This window comes from Zalophus californianus, chromosome 1, assembly GCF_009762305.2.
Source record: "Zalophus californianus isolate mZalCal1 chromosome 1, mZalCal1.pri.v2, whole genome shotgun sequence".
NCBI classification, from domain to species: domain Eukaryota; kingdom Metazoa; phylum Chordata; class Mammalia; order Carnivora; family Otariidae; genus Zalophus; species Zalophus californianus.
In genome coordinates, this window is record NC_045595.1 from 51,463,960 (window position 1) to 51,479,208 (window position 15,249).

Here is a 15,249-nt window from a genome sequence, read left to right on the forward strand (position 1 = left end):
GCTCTCTGCTCAGCGGGGAGGCTGCTTCTCCCTCTGCCTGCCAGCCGCTCTGTCTGCTTCTGCATGCACTTGCTCTCCCTCTCTGTCAAATAAATAAATAAATCTTAAAAATCAAATGTAAGTGAAGAAATATAAGGGCAGGAAAATAAGACAAAACCAAGGGAGAAGGGAATGTTCTAGCACAATGGTTCCCAAATGCTGGTTCAGAGGCCAGAATCACCTGGCAAGCTTTCCAAAGATACAGGTGTCAGGAAGCCACACCCCAGAGATTGATCTGAAATGTCTGGTTTAGGGATTATAAATCTGCATTTTTCAGATGTCCTAGTTGTGCCCCCCAAATTTTATAGTTTATTTGTTTTTGTTTTTTATAATCTTTTAAAGAATTTAATTATTTTAGAGAGAGAGAGAGCATGAGCAGGGGGAGGGACAGAGGGAGAGAGAGAGTGAGAGATTCTCAAGCAGACTTTGCACTGAGTGTGGAGCCTAGTATGGAGCCTGATGCGGAGCTCAATCCCACAACCCCAAGACCACAACCCAAGCCCAAATCAAGAATCAGACACTCAGTGGACAGAGCCCCCCAGGTGCCCCTGTTTTTGTTTTTTTAAACTAACGTGTAATCAAGATACACACTTGGCATTGAGGCAGGGTAGGAGGTACACAGGAAGCACTGGTCCATAACAACTCTGAAATCTAGCCTGCCTCATGTTTCCAGTTTTGCTATTAAGACCCGTTGTTACTTACTAGGAGTTCTCCATGGCTCTTGCTTCCATCCATTGGGATCTCAGTTCAGCCCTGAATCATCCTTCCTTTTCCATGAACATCCTCAATAGTTCTTAGTCTGTTACCTGCTCATAGAAATTTGAAGATACAAAAGCCTTTTTCATTTCATATTGTATCTGTCCCTTTCAGTTCAAGTGGATATTTGTAAAAACATTGTGGGTTTCTTAGGTATCAATTTATAATCTATTCTATTACACAAAATCCATATCCACAAGTCTTAGAACTCTTCTCCCTATGAGGCTGCTGTAGGGCAACAGCCCTCACAATTATAGAAGCTCTACTATTAACAGAGTGCCTATACCCTCCCTGTTAACTTAAAATGTATTAAAGATTTAAACATAAGACCTGTATGTATACTTTGGGATGCTTAAAAGATCTGTAGCTGCTTTAAAGGACTTAGATCTCTCTGAAGTTTTTTTCTTTTTTTTTTTTTAAAGATTTTATTTATTTATTTGACAGAGAGACACAGCGAGAGAGGGAACACAAGCAGGGAGAGTGGGAGAGGGAGAAGCAGGCTTCCCACAGAGCAGGGAGCCCGATGTGGGGCTCGATCCCAGGACCCTGGGATCATGACCTGAGCCGAAGGCAGACGCTTAGCGACTGAGCCACCCAGGCGCCCCTCTGAAGTTTTTTTCTTATTGAGGTGTAATTGACATGCAGTATTATATTCACTTAAAGTATACAATATTTGTATATGTATATATTCGATATTTGTATATGTTGTGAAATGACGACCACAATAATTCTAGTTAACATCCATTACCACACATAGTTATAATTTTATTTTCTTCTGATGAAAACTTTTAAGATTTACTCCCTTAGCAACTTTCAAATATGCAGTACAGTATTAACTATAGTTACCATGCTGTACATTACATCTATGATTTACTTTTTTTTTTAGAGAGGGAGAGAGAGAGAGCAGGGTGGGGAGGGCCAGAGGGAGAGGGAGAGATAGAATCTTAAGCAGGCTCCATGCCCAGCACGGAGCCTGACCAGGGGCTCAGTCTTATAACCCTGAGATCATGACCTGAGTCGAAATGAAGAGTCAGCCACTTAACTGACTGAGCCACCCAGGCACTCCCGTGGTTTGCTTATTTTATAACTGGATGTTTGTACCTTTTGGCCCCCTTCATCCATTTCGCCCACTGCCTCTGGCAACTACTAATCTGTTGTCTATCTATGAGTTCAGAGTTTTGGGTTTTGTTTTTGTTTTTATTTTAGATTCCACATTTAATTTACATCATGAGATATTTGTCTTTCTTCCTGACTTATTTCACTTAGCATAATGCCCTCAAAGCCCAGCCATTTTGTCACAAATGGCAAGATTTCCTTCTGTTTTATGTCTAAATAATATTCCACGATAGCTAGCTAGCTAAACAGACAGACACATTTTCTGTATTCATTCATCCATTGATGGACACTTATGTTGCTTCCATGTCTTGGCTGTTATAAATAATACTGCCATGAACATGGGGGTGCAGATTATTTATTCAAGTTAGTAATTTTTTTCCCTTTCGGATAAATACTCAGAAGTGGAATTGGTGGATCATGTGGTAGTTTTTTTTTTTTTAATTTTTTGAGAAAGCTCCATACTATCTTTTTTTTTTCTTAATATTTTATTTATTTATTTGACAGTGAGAGAGGAAACACAAGCAGGGGGAGTGGGAGAGGGAGAAGCAGGCTTCCCGCGGAGCAGGGAGCCCGATGTGGGGCTCGATCCCAGTACCCCAGGATCATGACCTGAGCCGAAGGCAGACGCTTAACAACTGAGCCACCCAGGCACCCCTCCATACTATCTTGCACAGTGGCTGCACCAATTTATATTCTCACTAACAGCTCACAAGGGTTCCCTTTTCTTCACACCCTTACCAACACTTGTTGTTTCTTACCTTTTTGAAAATAGCCATTCTAACACATGTGAGGTGATATGCCATTATGGTTTTGACTTGGATTTCCCCCATGATTAGTGATGTTGAGCACCTTTTCATGTGCCTGTTGGCCATCTGTCTGTCATCTTTGGAAAAATGTCTGTTCATATCCTCTGCCCATTTTTAAATCAGATTATTTGTGTTTTTGCCATTGAGTTGTAGGAGTTCTTTATATATTTTAGATATAAACCCCTTATCAGATATATGATTTGCAAATATTTTCTCCTATTTGGCAGGTTGCCTTTTTACTTTGTTGATGGTTTCCTTTGTTGTGCAGAAGCTTTTTAGTTAGATGTAGTCCCATGTGTTTATTTTTGCTTTTTTTACCTTTGCTTTTCGTATCAAATCCAAAAAATCCTTGCCAAGACTGATGTCAAGGAGCTTAGTATTGCCTGTGTTTTCTTCTAGGAGTTTTATGGTTTCAGGTCTTAAATTCACTTTAATCCATTTTGAGTTGGTTTTTGTGTGTGTTATAGATAGTGGTCTGGGTTCATTCTTTTGAATGTGGCTTCCAGTTTTCCCAGCACCATTTATTGAAGAGATTGTCCTTTCCCCACTGAATATTTATACCTCCTTTGTCATAAATTAATTCACCTTGTATGTGTGGGTTTATTTCTGGGCAGCTCTGTATTCTGTTCAATTAATCTAGGTGTCTGTTTTTATGCCAGTACCATACTGTTTGATTGCTACAGCTTTGTATTATAGTTTGAAGTCAGTGAGTGTGATGCTTCCAGCTTTGTTCTTCTTTCTCAAAATTGGTTTGGGGGCTCCTGGCTGGCTTAGTCGGTGCAGTGTATGACTCTTGATCTCAGGGTCCTGAGTTCGAGCCCCATGTTAGGTATAGAGATGACTTAAAAATAAAAATCTTAAACAAAATTGTTTGGACTGTGCAGGGTCTTTTGTGGTTCCATATAAGATTTAGAATTGTTTTTTCTATTTTTGTGAAAAATGCCATTGGAATTTTGAAAGAGATTGCATTGAATTTGTAGATTGCTTTGGGTCATGTGGACATTTTAGTAACATTAATTCTTCCAATCCATGAGCACAGAGTATCTTTCCATTTATTTGTGTCTTCAGTTTTTTTCATCAGTATCTTAGTTTTCAATGTACAGGTCTTTCACTTCCTTGATTACATTTATTACAGGTTTGTATTCCTTTGGGTGCTCTTTAATCTCTTTTAATCTAGGGCAGTGGCACTGCTCCGCCCCCCCCCCCCCCCCCCCCCCCCCCCCCCGCCCCATAGTTTGTTTGGATCTTTTGAAGGGACCAAGCTGGTTGTTTTGTAGAACTGTCCCACATTCTGGATTTATCTGATTTTTTCTTCGTGGTGCTTTTTAGCTTGTTCTTCTGTTATCTCAATGTCCTATAAACTAAAGTTAGACCAAACAGCTTGATGAGGTTCAGGTTAAACATTTTTGGCAAGAACACTTGAGAGGTGATGCTGGGTATCCCATATGGTATCACAAGGCACACACTGTTGGAGTATCTCCTGATTAGTGATGCTAAGTCTGGCCACGGGGTTAAGGTGGCGGCTACCAGATCTCTCTATTGTAAGTTGGATCCTCCCTCTTGCGATGATAACTTACTTTGTAAAGTGATGTCTAGGCTATGTGCACATGACACATTTTCCTGTCATCCTTTTCACTGACCTGTTTTGATACCCAGTTTTGATTCTTGCCTCTTATCAGTTGGTCTTTGTGGGAGCTCTGATATTTGTATTTTTAACAAGCTTCAAGTGACTCTGATGGTTAGATAGATTCTAATCAGGATCCTTTGTTGACACAGAAAATACCTCAAAGTAGCTCAAGGTTAAAAGGGGGTCATTAGCAAGACACAGGGGGCTCTCCTGGAGCCTAGCTACAGGATGTACAGCTGGCTTAATATTGTGAAAATTGTGAAAGTCATACAGGAGCTCCTTTTTTGAACCTTTTTCTCTGCCTCCTTCTGCAAATTTGCTACTTCATTCTCTTAGTCGAATGCCTTCATTAAGGCTCTTAATTTCTGCTTCCCCATAATGGGTTCATGCAGGGCTCCAGGCAGTCCCCAAGCCTCTTATCTGTCTGGGTGGCATAACTCAAATTCTGTCTGCAGAGAATCTGGCTTAACTCAGGAAGCTGTCCATCAGCAGTGGCTTGTGGAGCAGAGCCATTCACATTCTAGCAGGGGCTGGGAGAGCTTAGGGGAGGGCAAAGGGTAGGGGGTGCTGGTGGTAGCATGGCTAAGACTCCTTGACTCCACTGGGTTACTAATCCCAGGGACTCTGTGACTTTCTAGGTACTGATTCAGGCCAACGGAGCCAGACTCCTTAGAGGACAGAGGTGGGCTTCCTGTTTCTTAGCCCAGAAATTAATCCCATCTATCTTTGCCCTGATTCCTTCGGGCCTACGATTCCAGCATCACTGTCTGAACAGGCCTCATCTCCTCTTCTTTCCCACAGCCTGCCGTGGAGGTACCCCAGTATGTGGGTATCCGGCTCCTAGTAGAGGGCTCCACCATCAAGAAGCCCCTGGCAATGTGTCACCGGCGGATGGGGGTCCGCCCAGCACTCCCTCACCTGCTGACCCAGAGAGGCTCTGGGGAAGGCAAGGACTTGGGGACCCTTACCCACAGGTCAGCTCCTAGGAAAGTTGCTGGGGCCAGGAGCCCGGGGCACACTGAGAAGCCAGCCTCCACTGCCCCCACCTCGGCCCCTGGAAAGGGGAAGAAAGGCAAGGCGAAAAGTGCCACAGCCCTGGTCAACCCCAATCTCCGGAAGTGGGAGCCCCCCAGCACCAGGATGGGCTGCATTTTCACCATGACCCTTGCTAGTGCGGACAGGCAGCTCCACCCCTTGAACAGATTGCCATTGAGTCTGAAGAACCCCCAGGCCCTGGGTAAGACCATTCCCCCAAAACACCCCAGGGTCCCAAGGCAATTTCTTCTTGCTCTCCAAGCCCCGCCTCCTAACCACCTGGATTTGCACCCCCACCATAGCCCCACCAAAAAGACACCAGTAGCAAGGAAAAGCCACCACTTACAAAGCATTTTTTAAAAATGTGTGACCAAATGAGTATTGTTCCCTCCAAAGTAGCCGCCCCGCAAGGCAGTTGGACTTACTTCAGATGCCAGGACTCAGTCCCAGGCCCATCTCTCTCCAGAGTCCAAGCTTTTCCTGCTGCAGTATTCTGCCTTTGCCTCCATGCAGAGTTGCCTCTGGGGGAAAGGAGCTAATGTTTGTACAGCACTTAACAGTTTGCACTCTGCCGCTACCTAACCAGCTCCTTTAGTCCTCACGACCTAGCAAGGTAGGTGCTATTATCCCCATTTTCCAGCCGAGGTATCAGGAAGTTTAAGGAAGTTGCCCGAGGTTGCACATCTTAGAAGGGGCAGAGCTGGGATGCAGGCCCAGGTCTGTTGGACTCCAAATCCTGTGTTCTTCCCACGGCCTCTGGAGGAGGAACTGGGAGGGCTCCATCTGCCACCTCACACCCCAGCCCTCATCTTCCCCCACCTCCCCACCCTCCACGCTCTCCTTGAGGGGCAGCTGGTTGGCCTTGGACCCTCCCCAGGCCCTCATGGCCCCTTTTGCTCCCACAGCCCCTTACCACTTCCCCAGCCTCCACACCAAGGCCCGGCTGTCTTCTCCCCATGTGCTCCGATCCCAGGGGCGGGTCCTCAGACTGCAACACAGCAAGTTGGTGGGCTCTAAGGCCCTGTCGACCACAGGCAAGGCCTTGATGACTCTACCTACTGCCAAGGTTTTGATTTCCTTCCCGCCTAACCCTGAGCTCAAGTTGGCATCCAGTGTCCTGAAACCAAGAAAGGTGGGCCTTGAGCTGTGACTGGCACCCTGGTGGGCAGTGCTGAATCCTGGGCTCTGGGGTCAGGGCTGGAGGGCCCAGGCAAGGGCAGGTCCCAGGCTGGCTGGAGCCCCAGGGGAAGGGCTTTTGTCCTCAGAACCCCCTTCCTGAACAGATTTCCTGATCATCTCTTCCACCTCTTCCCCCCTTTCACACCGAGGCTCTTGCCCCGCAGCGCCTTCGTGGTTCCCATCCTGGAGGTGCCCTGTGGCCTCTATCCTTCGAAGTTGGAAATCTTCCTAGCACCCACAGGAAGATCAAGACCAAAGGCAAGTTCAAGATCAGACTCTGTGACAAACCCAAGGCTGAGGCATGCCTCATGAAGACACTGAGCCTTCCAGGACCCCTGCCCTTTATCAATGCATACCAGGGGCTAGGGGGCATGGGGGATGTGAGGCTAGAGAAGCCCTTGCTTCGGTCCTCACTGCCCCTATCCCGGATGCAATGCCAAATAAAAAGGAGCAAGTAAAGTATCCTGGGCTTGGCTCCATTTCCATTGGAGGGTGAAGAGAGGGTAGGCTGGGGCCCTATACCCCAAAGTCCAGAATGAGAGCTAGAGGCCATCAGCAACCTCTCCACAAAGCAAAGGGCCAGAATTCCACCCCCTGGCGACAGACATGGGGCTTCCTATGCAGGGACTCTCTGGCATCTCAGATCTTGGATTGGGGGATAAAGCCTCACTTTGTAGATGAAGAAACTGAGTCTGAACAAGGAGACATGGCTTGTGCAAGATCATGTGGCAGTGAGAAGGCTAGGACATATTGCCAGACTGCTCACCACTGGGAGATCCCCAAGCCCCAAGCCCAGGGGAGAACCTGGGCTGGCAGCAGAGTGACATCCAACGGGCATCAGATTTACAACGTGAGATGGGGCAAGGATGGACCTTGCCTAAGCACCAGCCCTTCTCCAGAGGGAGTTGGTCTGTCCCTTCCTCAGCAAGGGGCCATGGTCGCCTAGAAAGGAAATACCCAACCAGCCACACCCATTTGAAAAACTTTGGTATTTCTTAGTTATAGTGAGTTGAATGGTAGCCTTCCCTCCCCCAAAAGATACACCTGCCTGGAACCCGTGAATAACTTTCTTTGGAAAAATGGTCTTCATAGATGTGATTAAGTTAAAGATCTTGAGATGAGAGTACTCCGGATTATCCAGGTGGGCCCTAAATCCGATGACAAGTGTCCTGGTAAGAGAAGACACAGACACCAGAAGACCACGTGAAGGTGAAGGCAGACTGATGTGATGCAGCCGTGAGTCAAAGCTTGCAGCCACCAGAAGCTGGAAGAGGCAAGGAGTCATCCCCAGAGGCTTCAGAGGACACTGCCCTGTAGACACCTTCATCTCAGACTTCGGGCCTCCAAACAGATCTCTGGGAAAATCAGTTTGTTATTTTACAAGACCAGTGCTCTAAGCCCTGAGCTACGGAGCTTCAGTTTCTGTTATTTTAAACCACACAAGTTGTGCTAATTTTGTTACAACAGTCCTGGGAAACTAATACACTAGTCAAGTGAAGATACATATACTCTGACCGCATCTCTTGCATAACTGAACCAGGAAATGCATACAAGCAGGTTCACACCAGTGTTGTGCTAACAGCTGAATGATGACATTAACAGTAGAATGGATAAACTGGTATAGTCATGCACTGGAATTCAAACCCACCATACATCACAGATGCACTTCATGGCATGGGACAAAAACAAATCACGAAAGAATATATATATGTATGTATGGCATGACTCCATTTATGGAAACTTCAGAATTGGGCAAAACAAAATACATTATTTAGGGATGTGTATGTATGTGGAAAAACTTAAGCAAGGAAAGCTCCCATGTCAGGGGAGGGGGTTCCAACCTAGACTGAATAATAGAACCCCTTCGGGAGCTTTAAAAAAGATTGGTGTCAGGATCTCCATCCCAGACTGATAAAATTGGTATCTTTGGGGTGCAGCATCCCAGGGTAGGAAGGGGCTTTTTTAAAGCTTCGCTGAGGGGGTTCTACTATGGGGCCAGCGTTGAGAACTGCTACCCTAACAAGGAAGGAGAGGCATGTTTCTATTTCGTGCCCTGAGTGGTGGTTATGAGTGTCACCTTGTAATTATTCTTTAAATCACAGAGCTATTTAGGTACTCTTTGTATGTTTGATATATTTCACAATTTTTTCAAGTAAAAGATCTAAGATCTTCACTTATATGAAGTCCCCAGAGTAGTCAGATTTGTAGTGACAGAGGAGAATGGCGGCTACTGGGGGCTGAGAGGAGCGGATGGGGCATCAGTGTTTAATGGGGCAGAGTTTCAGTTCTTCAAGATGATGGGATGTGACGGTTGCACCACAATGTGAATGTACTTAATGCCACTGAACTGTTCACTTAAAAATGGTTAAGATGGTAAATTTTGCTATGTGTATTTTACCACAATTGAACGACAACAAAAAAATCAGACATTTCCTCTCAGCTAGAACTGGGACAGAAACAGCCAAATAAAAAGACCATATACTGAACTCAGCAGAAAGCATGCTCCATGATAAATGTTTACTTTCTCAGCAAATCCTCAAAACCACACTATGAGGTAGGTACTTTTATTAACTCACGTCCAGAGAGATGAAGTCATTTGCCTGATACCGTACAGCAAATGGCCTAGCCAGGCTTTGATCTTAGGTTTGTCCGAATGCAGAGCCCAGGATCTTAAAGCATGGCCTTAGTGCATGTTGCGCACTGACCTCATTCTCCTCAAGCCTGATATCGTAGGTTCATCCTTACGCCCCCTCCCCCTTCCCCACTGCTTTCCAGTGGAAACAGAAGGAACAGAAAGAGGACTATTGTTGGTGGAGTCCCAGGCACTGTAGGGTCCTGGAGAAATAAGAGGGCAGGGGTGCCAGAAGCTTCATGGGGGCCTCCCTGGGCCTCATGCCTGGAAGATGGAGACAATGCAGGTGGAGATGCAAGGGCAGCTGGGCAGCCTGGGCGGGGGTCAGGTGGAGGCGTCTGAGGAGGGCTTCATCCAGAACCTGAGGTGGGAGAGGCATGTCAGCATTCAGCCAGGTTGAGTTCCAACCAGCTCGCTCTAACCAAAATGGAAGTAAGGCATGTACTTCCTCCCTCCCTCCATGTCCATAGTTTCTTACTCATTTCTTCTCTACACACACACTCACACATACTGTCACACTATGGCAGAGACTAGCTAGGGTTCACCAAATCAGTTCCCACCTGGCACACAGCTAAATATTTCTGAGTCCCTCTTGCAGTTTGGTGAGGCCATGTGCTAGTTTTAGCCAATGGAACAGGAGGGCAAGTATATGCCACTTCCAGACCTGGCTTGTGAAAACCTCCCACACGGACCTGCACTGCACTGTTTCCCTTCATCTGCTGGCTGTTTCTGTCCCTTGACTCCCTGAGTGCTTGGAGTCAAGCCCACCCCTGCCCCACCCCCATTCATTAGATTTAATGTGGAGGGAAACTATTGTGTTAAACTCTGGGACTTTGGGGTTACTCTGTTAGAGCAGACAGAGTTACCCTAACACACACACACAATTACGTTTAGCCCTTATACCAGGGACTTAAAGAACAGATTTAAAAGGGCCTTGAGAAATCAGCCAGTTCAAGTCCCTTATTGAACAGATGGGCAGAAGGAGGCCTAAGAGAGGGGATGTTACTTGCTCAAGGCCACACGGTAAGACAGGACTATAGATAGCCTTGGAAGGAAGTCCCAGACTTCACAGCTAATGTCTGAAGGCGCTGCCCATCCTCACTTCACAGCCCACCCCCAGAAACAGCAGATAGGTGGGTGTGGGTACCTGTCTTTGGGGCTTGGTGCTCTTGGCTGGCAGGAGAAAGCGCTGGCCCAGGACAGTGCCCACACAGGCAGAGTATGTGTGATCCCCAAGCACAGGGCACAGCTGTAGTACCATGTGTACCTGCAGCTGACTGGGGAACACTGGGGGACAGGAGACAGGACAAATGGTGGGCAGCTGCTCTTTCTGTCCCACCCAGGATTATCCCTCCTCCTTTCCTCTGGGGAAACACCACCACCGCACTTCCATTCCCCAGGCATGTGGTTTCAGTGAGGTCAATGCTCCTGCCCCTGCCTCCAAGTGCAAGACCAGATCAGCACAGTCATAACCATCAAACCACCTGGCCTGTGGGATTCGCTCATAAAGAGATACAACCCCGAATTTACTGCTGAAGCTACTGGAAATAAGGAATGCTTTTTCCTCCTAGGGTATTAAACTGGTGGGGTGCAGGCCTAGAGCTGCCAGAGCCCCTGGCCATCTCTACCTTGCCCAGAGGAGAGCCTGTGGGAGGGAAAAGCCAACATGCAGGAGGCAAAAAGAAATGGAGAAAGAGTTCCAGAGGACATCCTCTGAGCCTCTAGATCTAACAACACCTAAACTTTAAGGTATGGGAGCCAATACATTCCCTGTTTTTGGCTTACCCCAATTTGAACAGGTTTTTGGGAAACATGACAAAGACAGGAATGGGGGGCTATGTGCTAGGCATGGTACAAAGTGCTTCACATATGTAAATTTATTTAATCCTCATGGCAGCCCAATAAGGCGGGTCCTATCATCATTCCCATCTTACACACAGAAAACTGAAGCTCAAAAAGAAGTGACTTGCCCAGGACCACAGGCTGGGATTCAAACCCAGGAGCTGTACTCTGCTTCCATGTCTGGCAATATGGTGGACTGGATAATCTAAAAACTCTCTATAAACCACCTGGAAACACCAGAAAAATATAATAATCATTCTTTCAAATATGCAGCCAGGCATAGGAAAGTAAAGTCCCCAAGACCAAAACCAATGGAAAACAAATCCACAGCACACAAGAGCCAATGTTTCATCTATTCTAGGGATGCTGCAAATCTTGGTATCCAGGGGTCTTTGGTTTAAATAGCTACCTAGGGGCCAGGGCTGAGGCCTTGGTACCCAGATGAAATCCTAGAAGGGCTGTATCTTCAGTGAAGGGGTGAACCAGGAGAAAAAGCCAGCCACCAATGAAGGCAGATGATCACCTTAGGTGTGGGCGAGGGGAATAAAGAAGTTTTCCTCTAAGAATTCACAACCATGAGCCTGATCTCACACAGGCCTGGGACCCAAATTAATACCAGAGTGATCTGTGAACTTCCAACCGAGACATTAATATTTAAGGAGATCCTGAAGCAGTGACAGCTCTGGGGCATTTGGCAGAAGCAAAGGCAAAACCTCTCCTGAGGGCCCTACCCACAGTGAAGCAACACAAGATTTCCACAGATAAAGGCCCAGCTGAACTTGAATTCACAATCCTGAATCACAGAGCAATGAAACAATCTACCGAGTGTGAGAGTCAGTATGAAACATCATAGGATTAGGCCCTCCAGAATTTCAGACAATGAAAATATAGAAATACAGTATCAGTATATTTAACCTGAACAAATAATGAGAAAAAAATGCTATATAAGGCCATTTTTATTTGTAAAACAACCAAACAGAACTTCTAGAAGTGAAGAAAAATACAGTCAACGGATGGGCTGAACTGACAGATTAGATCCAACTGAACAGAAAATTATTCACCTGGAAAATAGACCTAAAGAAATTACCAAGAATGCAGCAGGGATGAAGAAATGAAAAATATGAAAGAAAAGAGACTTAGTAAGTAGAATGAGAAGGTCAGACACATCTCATAGGCATTCAAAAGGAAGAGAATAGAGAAAATGCAAGAGGTGCAACATTTGAAGAGAAAGAACTTTCTTGGATTGATGAAGCATATTAACTTTCAGATTCAGGAAGCAAAGTGAATTCTAAGCAAGATAAATAAAACTAAGCCCACACACCTAGATTCAGCACAGTGAAACCACAGAACACCAAAGACAAAGAGAAGATCCTGAGACCAACAACTAAGAAAAAAAAAAAAAGATGGGCTACAAAGGAATGATGATCAGACTGGCAGCAGAAGCGCTGTCTCCTCTAGCTGGGCTCTACCCTTGGAATCCATCAAATGCTCCCCAAGCTGCCATTAACACCACCACCTTCCTCCCACCCCCTTTGCTTCCCCCAGCCAAATAGTCATGAAGGCTGGCCAGGGTTCCAGACCCACCTGTCAGTGGCTGCAGCTGGACCAGGGCACAGCCAGCGCCCCTGGCCACCACATGGAAGTGGCTGAGGGTCCTCTTGACACCTTCTTGGAAGTCCTTTCGGGATGGGGACTTCACTGGAATTACCTGTATCGTCAGCCCAAGAATGAACGAGCTTCACACACATCTGGAGCTACGCCCAGACCCTCTCTGCTCCTCCCAAAAGATAGAGCCAGAGTATAAGCAGTGGTCACTTGCCTATCTTAGGGGACAGGAGAGCCACCCACCCCAAGTCTATACCCTTGAGTCCTCTGTAGGGATAATATATTTGGAGAGTCCCCTCCTGTTCCCTCCCAGACCATGACTCACTAGATCAACGCCATCAGTGTGTTCCAGCTTCAGAGCGACTTGGATATGCCCCTCAGGAGAAGCTGGGACCCCATCGGTGACAGCACTGAGGAAGAGGCAGGAGGAGGTCACCGGACGGCTTGCCAGGACCCCCCTGCTGCCCCGGGAGCCTCCGGACACCTCTCACCAGTAGGTGGCTGTGGGTCTCTGGGCTCTCCGTGAGTGGATGAAGAACTTCTGGAGGCGGCTTGCTGTCTGAGGGCAGCTGGAGAGGAGTACAAGCCCAGAGGTCTCTCTGGGGAAAGAGGATAAATCACAAAAGTTAAAGTCCCTTGGGCTCACCCACAAAAAAGGGAGACCCCTCGGAAGGAACACAGACCTGCTTAAGGCCAAACAGTCACCAGAACTATAACCCAGACTTCCTCCTGAGAAACAAGTAAGACTTGCTCATGTTTGACAATAAGACTACATAATTTAAAGAGTTTCTCATTCTCCCCTGGTCCCCAAGGAGCTAAAGCCAAATGTCGTAACAATTACCACCCACTGCTGAATGCCTACAACGCACCGGGCACTAGAGTAGAAATTTTGTGTATATTGGCTCATAAATATTTAAACTCCCCACAAGCCTATGAGTTTGTGGAATTTCAGAAATATTTCGTCTCCAGTACTAGCTCTAATTGACAGCAGTTAGAGTAAAGAATATCATGGATCAACTAGCAATGCCTGCCGTGATTATGGGATTGGAGAAGTGACTGCACACTGAGCATAGGTAGGATTTGCTCTATTTTATGATTAAGGGAACTGAGGCTCAGTGAGGTTCATGCTTTTCCTAAGATCACAGTTTGTGCACATGGATTTGAACCCAGATCTGTCCGTTCCCTCCTCTTCCTTGCATCCTTCCTCTATCCCAAACCAGCCTGTGGAAAATGTCTCAGCCTATTCCCAAGCAACTGTTCCCTCACCCAAGATGGAGGCCTGTCCTGCTACCTTCCCATCACCCCCCCCACCACCACCACCACTTACTTCCCAGATGCTTGGACAACCTGGAGCTCCCGATCTCTAAGCCCCAGGGATTGGCTCAGCTCTGGCAGCACCGAGAACAACGTCAACTCCCCTGGTTTTCCTGGGGTAAAAAAAGAAGGAAAAGTACAAGTTGCTCTCAGAGGCCTTTGGCTTCATGCCACCATCTCCTTCTTTTCATTATCCCGTCCCTCAGAGCCATCAAACCCTGTTCCACTGCATTCCCGCCCCGTGCCCATACCTGTCACTGGTAGACCCGGTGGCTTATTCAGCGTCACGAGAGGTCCTAGAACATACAGTATATGAGCATCAGTGACACAAAAGCAGCAGTTAAGAGTTTATACTTTCTCAATTCAACTGGCCCCACTACAACTCTCAGACATGAATTATCAACCACAACCCTAAACTGAACTTTCAGTCCTTGGCATATGCTAAGCTTGTTGCCACTTTAGGCTTTTATACTTGCTTGACTTTCCTAGTCCCAGATTTTCACCTTTCTGGCTCTTTCATATCCTCTTGGCTCAAATGTCACTACCAGAGAGGCCTGAACCTCCAATCTAATGTCTGCCACACAGTTATAACACCCTGTCTTATTCATAGCACTGATCAGTAGTAGGTACCTTGTTCATTTATTTCCGGTTAATCCATTTCTCCCACTAAAACATTGGCTCCCTGAGAGCAGGAACCGTATTTACCTTGTTCAGCACTGTATAACTGGAACAGTGTCTGGAATAGAACCTATGCTCAATAAATAGCTGAGAAAATTAATAAATCACTGGAGACTCGGGCTCACAGGAATTATTTTCCTAAAGTCACACAGTAAGCTGATTACAGAGCCTAGATCTGACTTCAAAGCCTGTGTTTTGTCCATAAATAATTTATTATAGCAATTATTACCAAGTGCCTACTATGTTCAAGGCTCTCTTTATTTGCACCCTCACACCCCTATGGCCATGATGCTAAGGCTCAGACAGATTACGTGGCTGATTCCAGGTCATACCACTAGTGGGAGGCAGAGCCAGGATATGACCCCCAAAAGCTTTGGTTGGGAGCCCAGTCAGCCCCCAGAAGGCTCCCCTCCCAGATGTCTGTGCAGCTGCCCCTCTCACCCCTCACCTTTCTGGTCCACTACGGCTGCCCTCAGCACATCAACCAGCCCCTCCCGACTGAGGTTCTCTAGCTGCAGCAGCCCCGGGAATGCCTGGTGCCCCAGGGGCCCCGACCGTTTGCTGGATCCTCGACGTCGCAGCTGATGTCTGGAAAAGGTGGGGTAAGCAACAAGGAGATC

At 46.7% G+C, this 15,249-nt stretch overlaps 2 protein-coding genes across 3 annotated transcripts in view; one reads left to right on the forward strand and one right to left on the reverse strand.

The window, feature by feature from the left end:
* TTLL3 (tubulin tyrosine ligase like 3) overlaps window positions 1-9,049 on the forward strand; it is a 27,982-nt gene extending 18,933 nt beyond the window's left edge. The window contains 5 exon segments of the mRNA XM_027584924.2: window positions 5,146-5,581; window positions 6,285-6,525; window positions 6,723-6,834; window positions 6,837-6,966; window positions 6,969-9,049. Of these exon segments, the coding sequence (XP_027440725.1) occupies window positions 5,146-5,581; window positions 6,285-6,525; window positions 6,723-6,834; window positions 6,837-6,966; window positions 6,969-7,054 (1,005 nt within the window). The 3' untranslated portion in view covers window positions 7,055-9,049.
* RPUSD3 (RNA pseudouridine synthase D3) overlaps window positions 9,047-15,249 on the reverse strand; it is a 6,737-nt gene continuing 534 nt past the window's right edge. The window contains exons 2-9 of one of the 2 annotated variants that reach the window (XM_027584917.2): window positions 15,078-15,217; window positions 14,203-14,247; window positions 13,965-14,064; window positions 13,129-13,236; window positions 12,963-13,047; window positions 12,617-12,740; window positions 10,338-10,477; window positions 9,047-9,551 (exon numbers count right to left, since the gene is read on the reverse strand). In XM_027584917.2, coding sequence (XP_027440718.1) covers window positions 9,360-9,551; window positions 10,338-10,477; window positions 12,617-12,740; window positions 12,963-13,047; window positions 13,129-13,236; window positions 13,965-14,064; window positions 14,203-14,247; window positions 15,078-15,217 — 934 coding nt within the window. In that variant the 3' untranslated portion in view covers window positions 9,047-9,359. The remainder of the gene's footprint in view (window positions 9,552-10,337; window positions 10,478-12,616; window positions 12,741-12,962; window positions 13,048-13,128; window positions 13,237-13,964; window positions 14,065-14,202; window positions 14,248-15,077; window positions 15,218-15,249) is intronic. The other variant, XM_027584918.1, reaches the window with a different exon arrangement.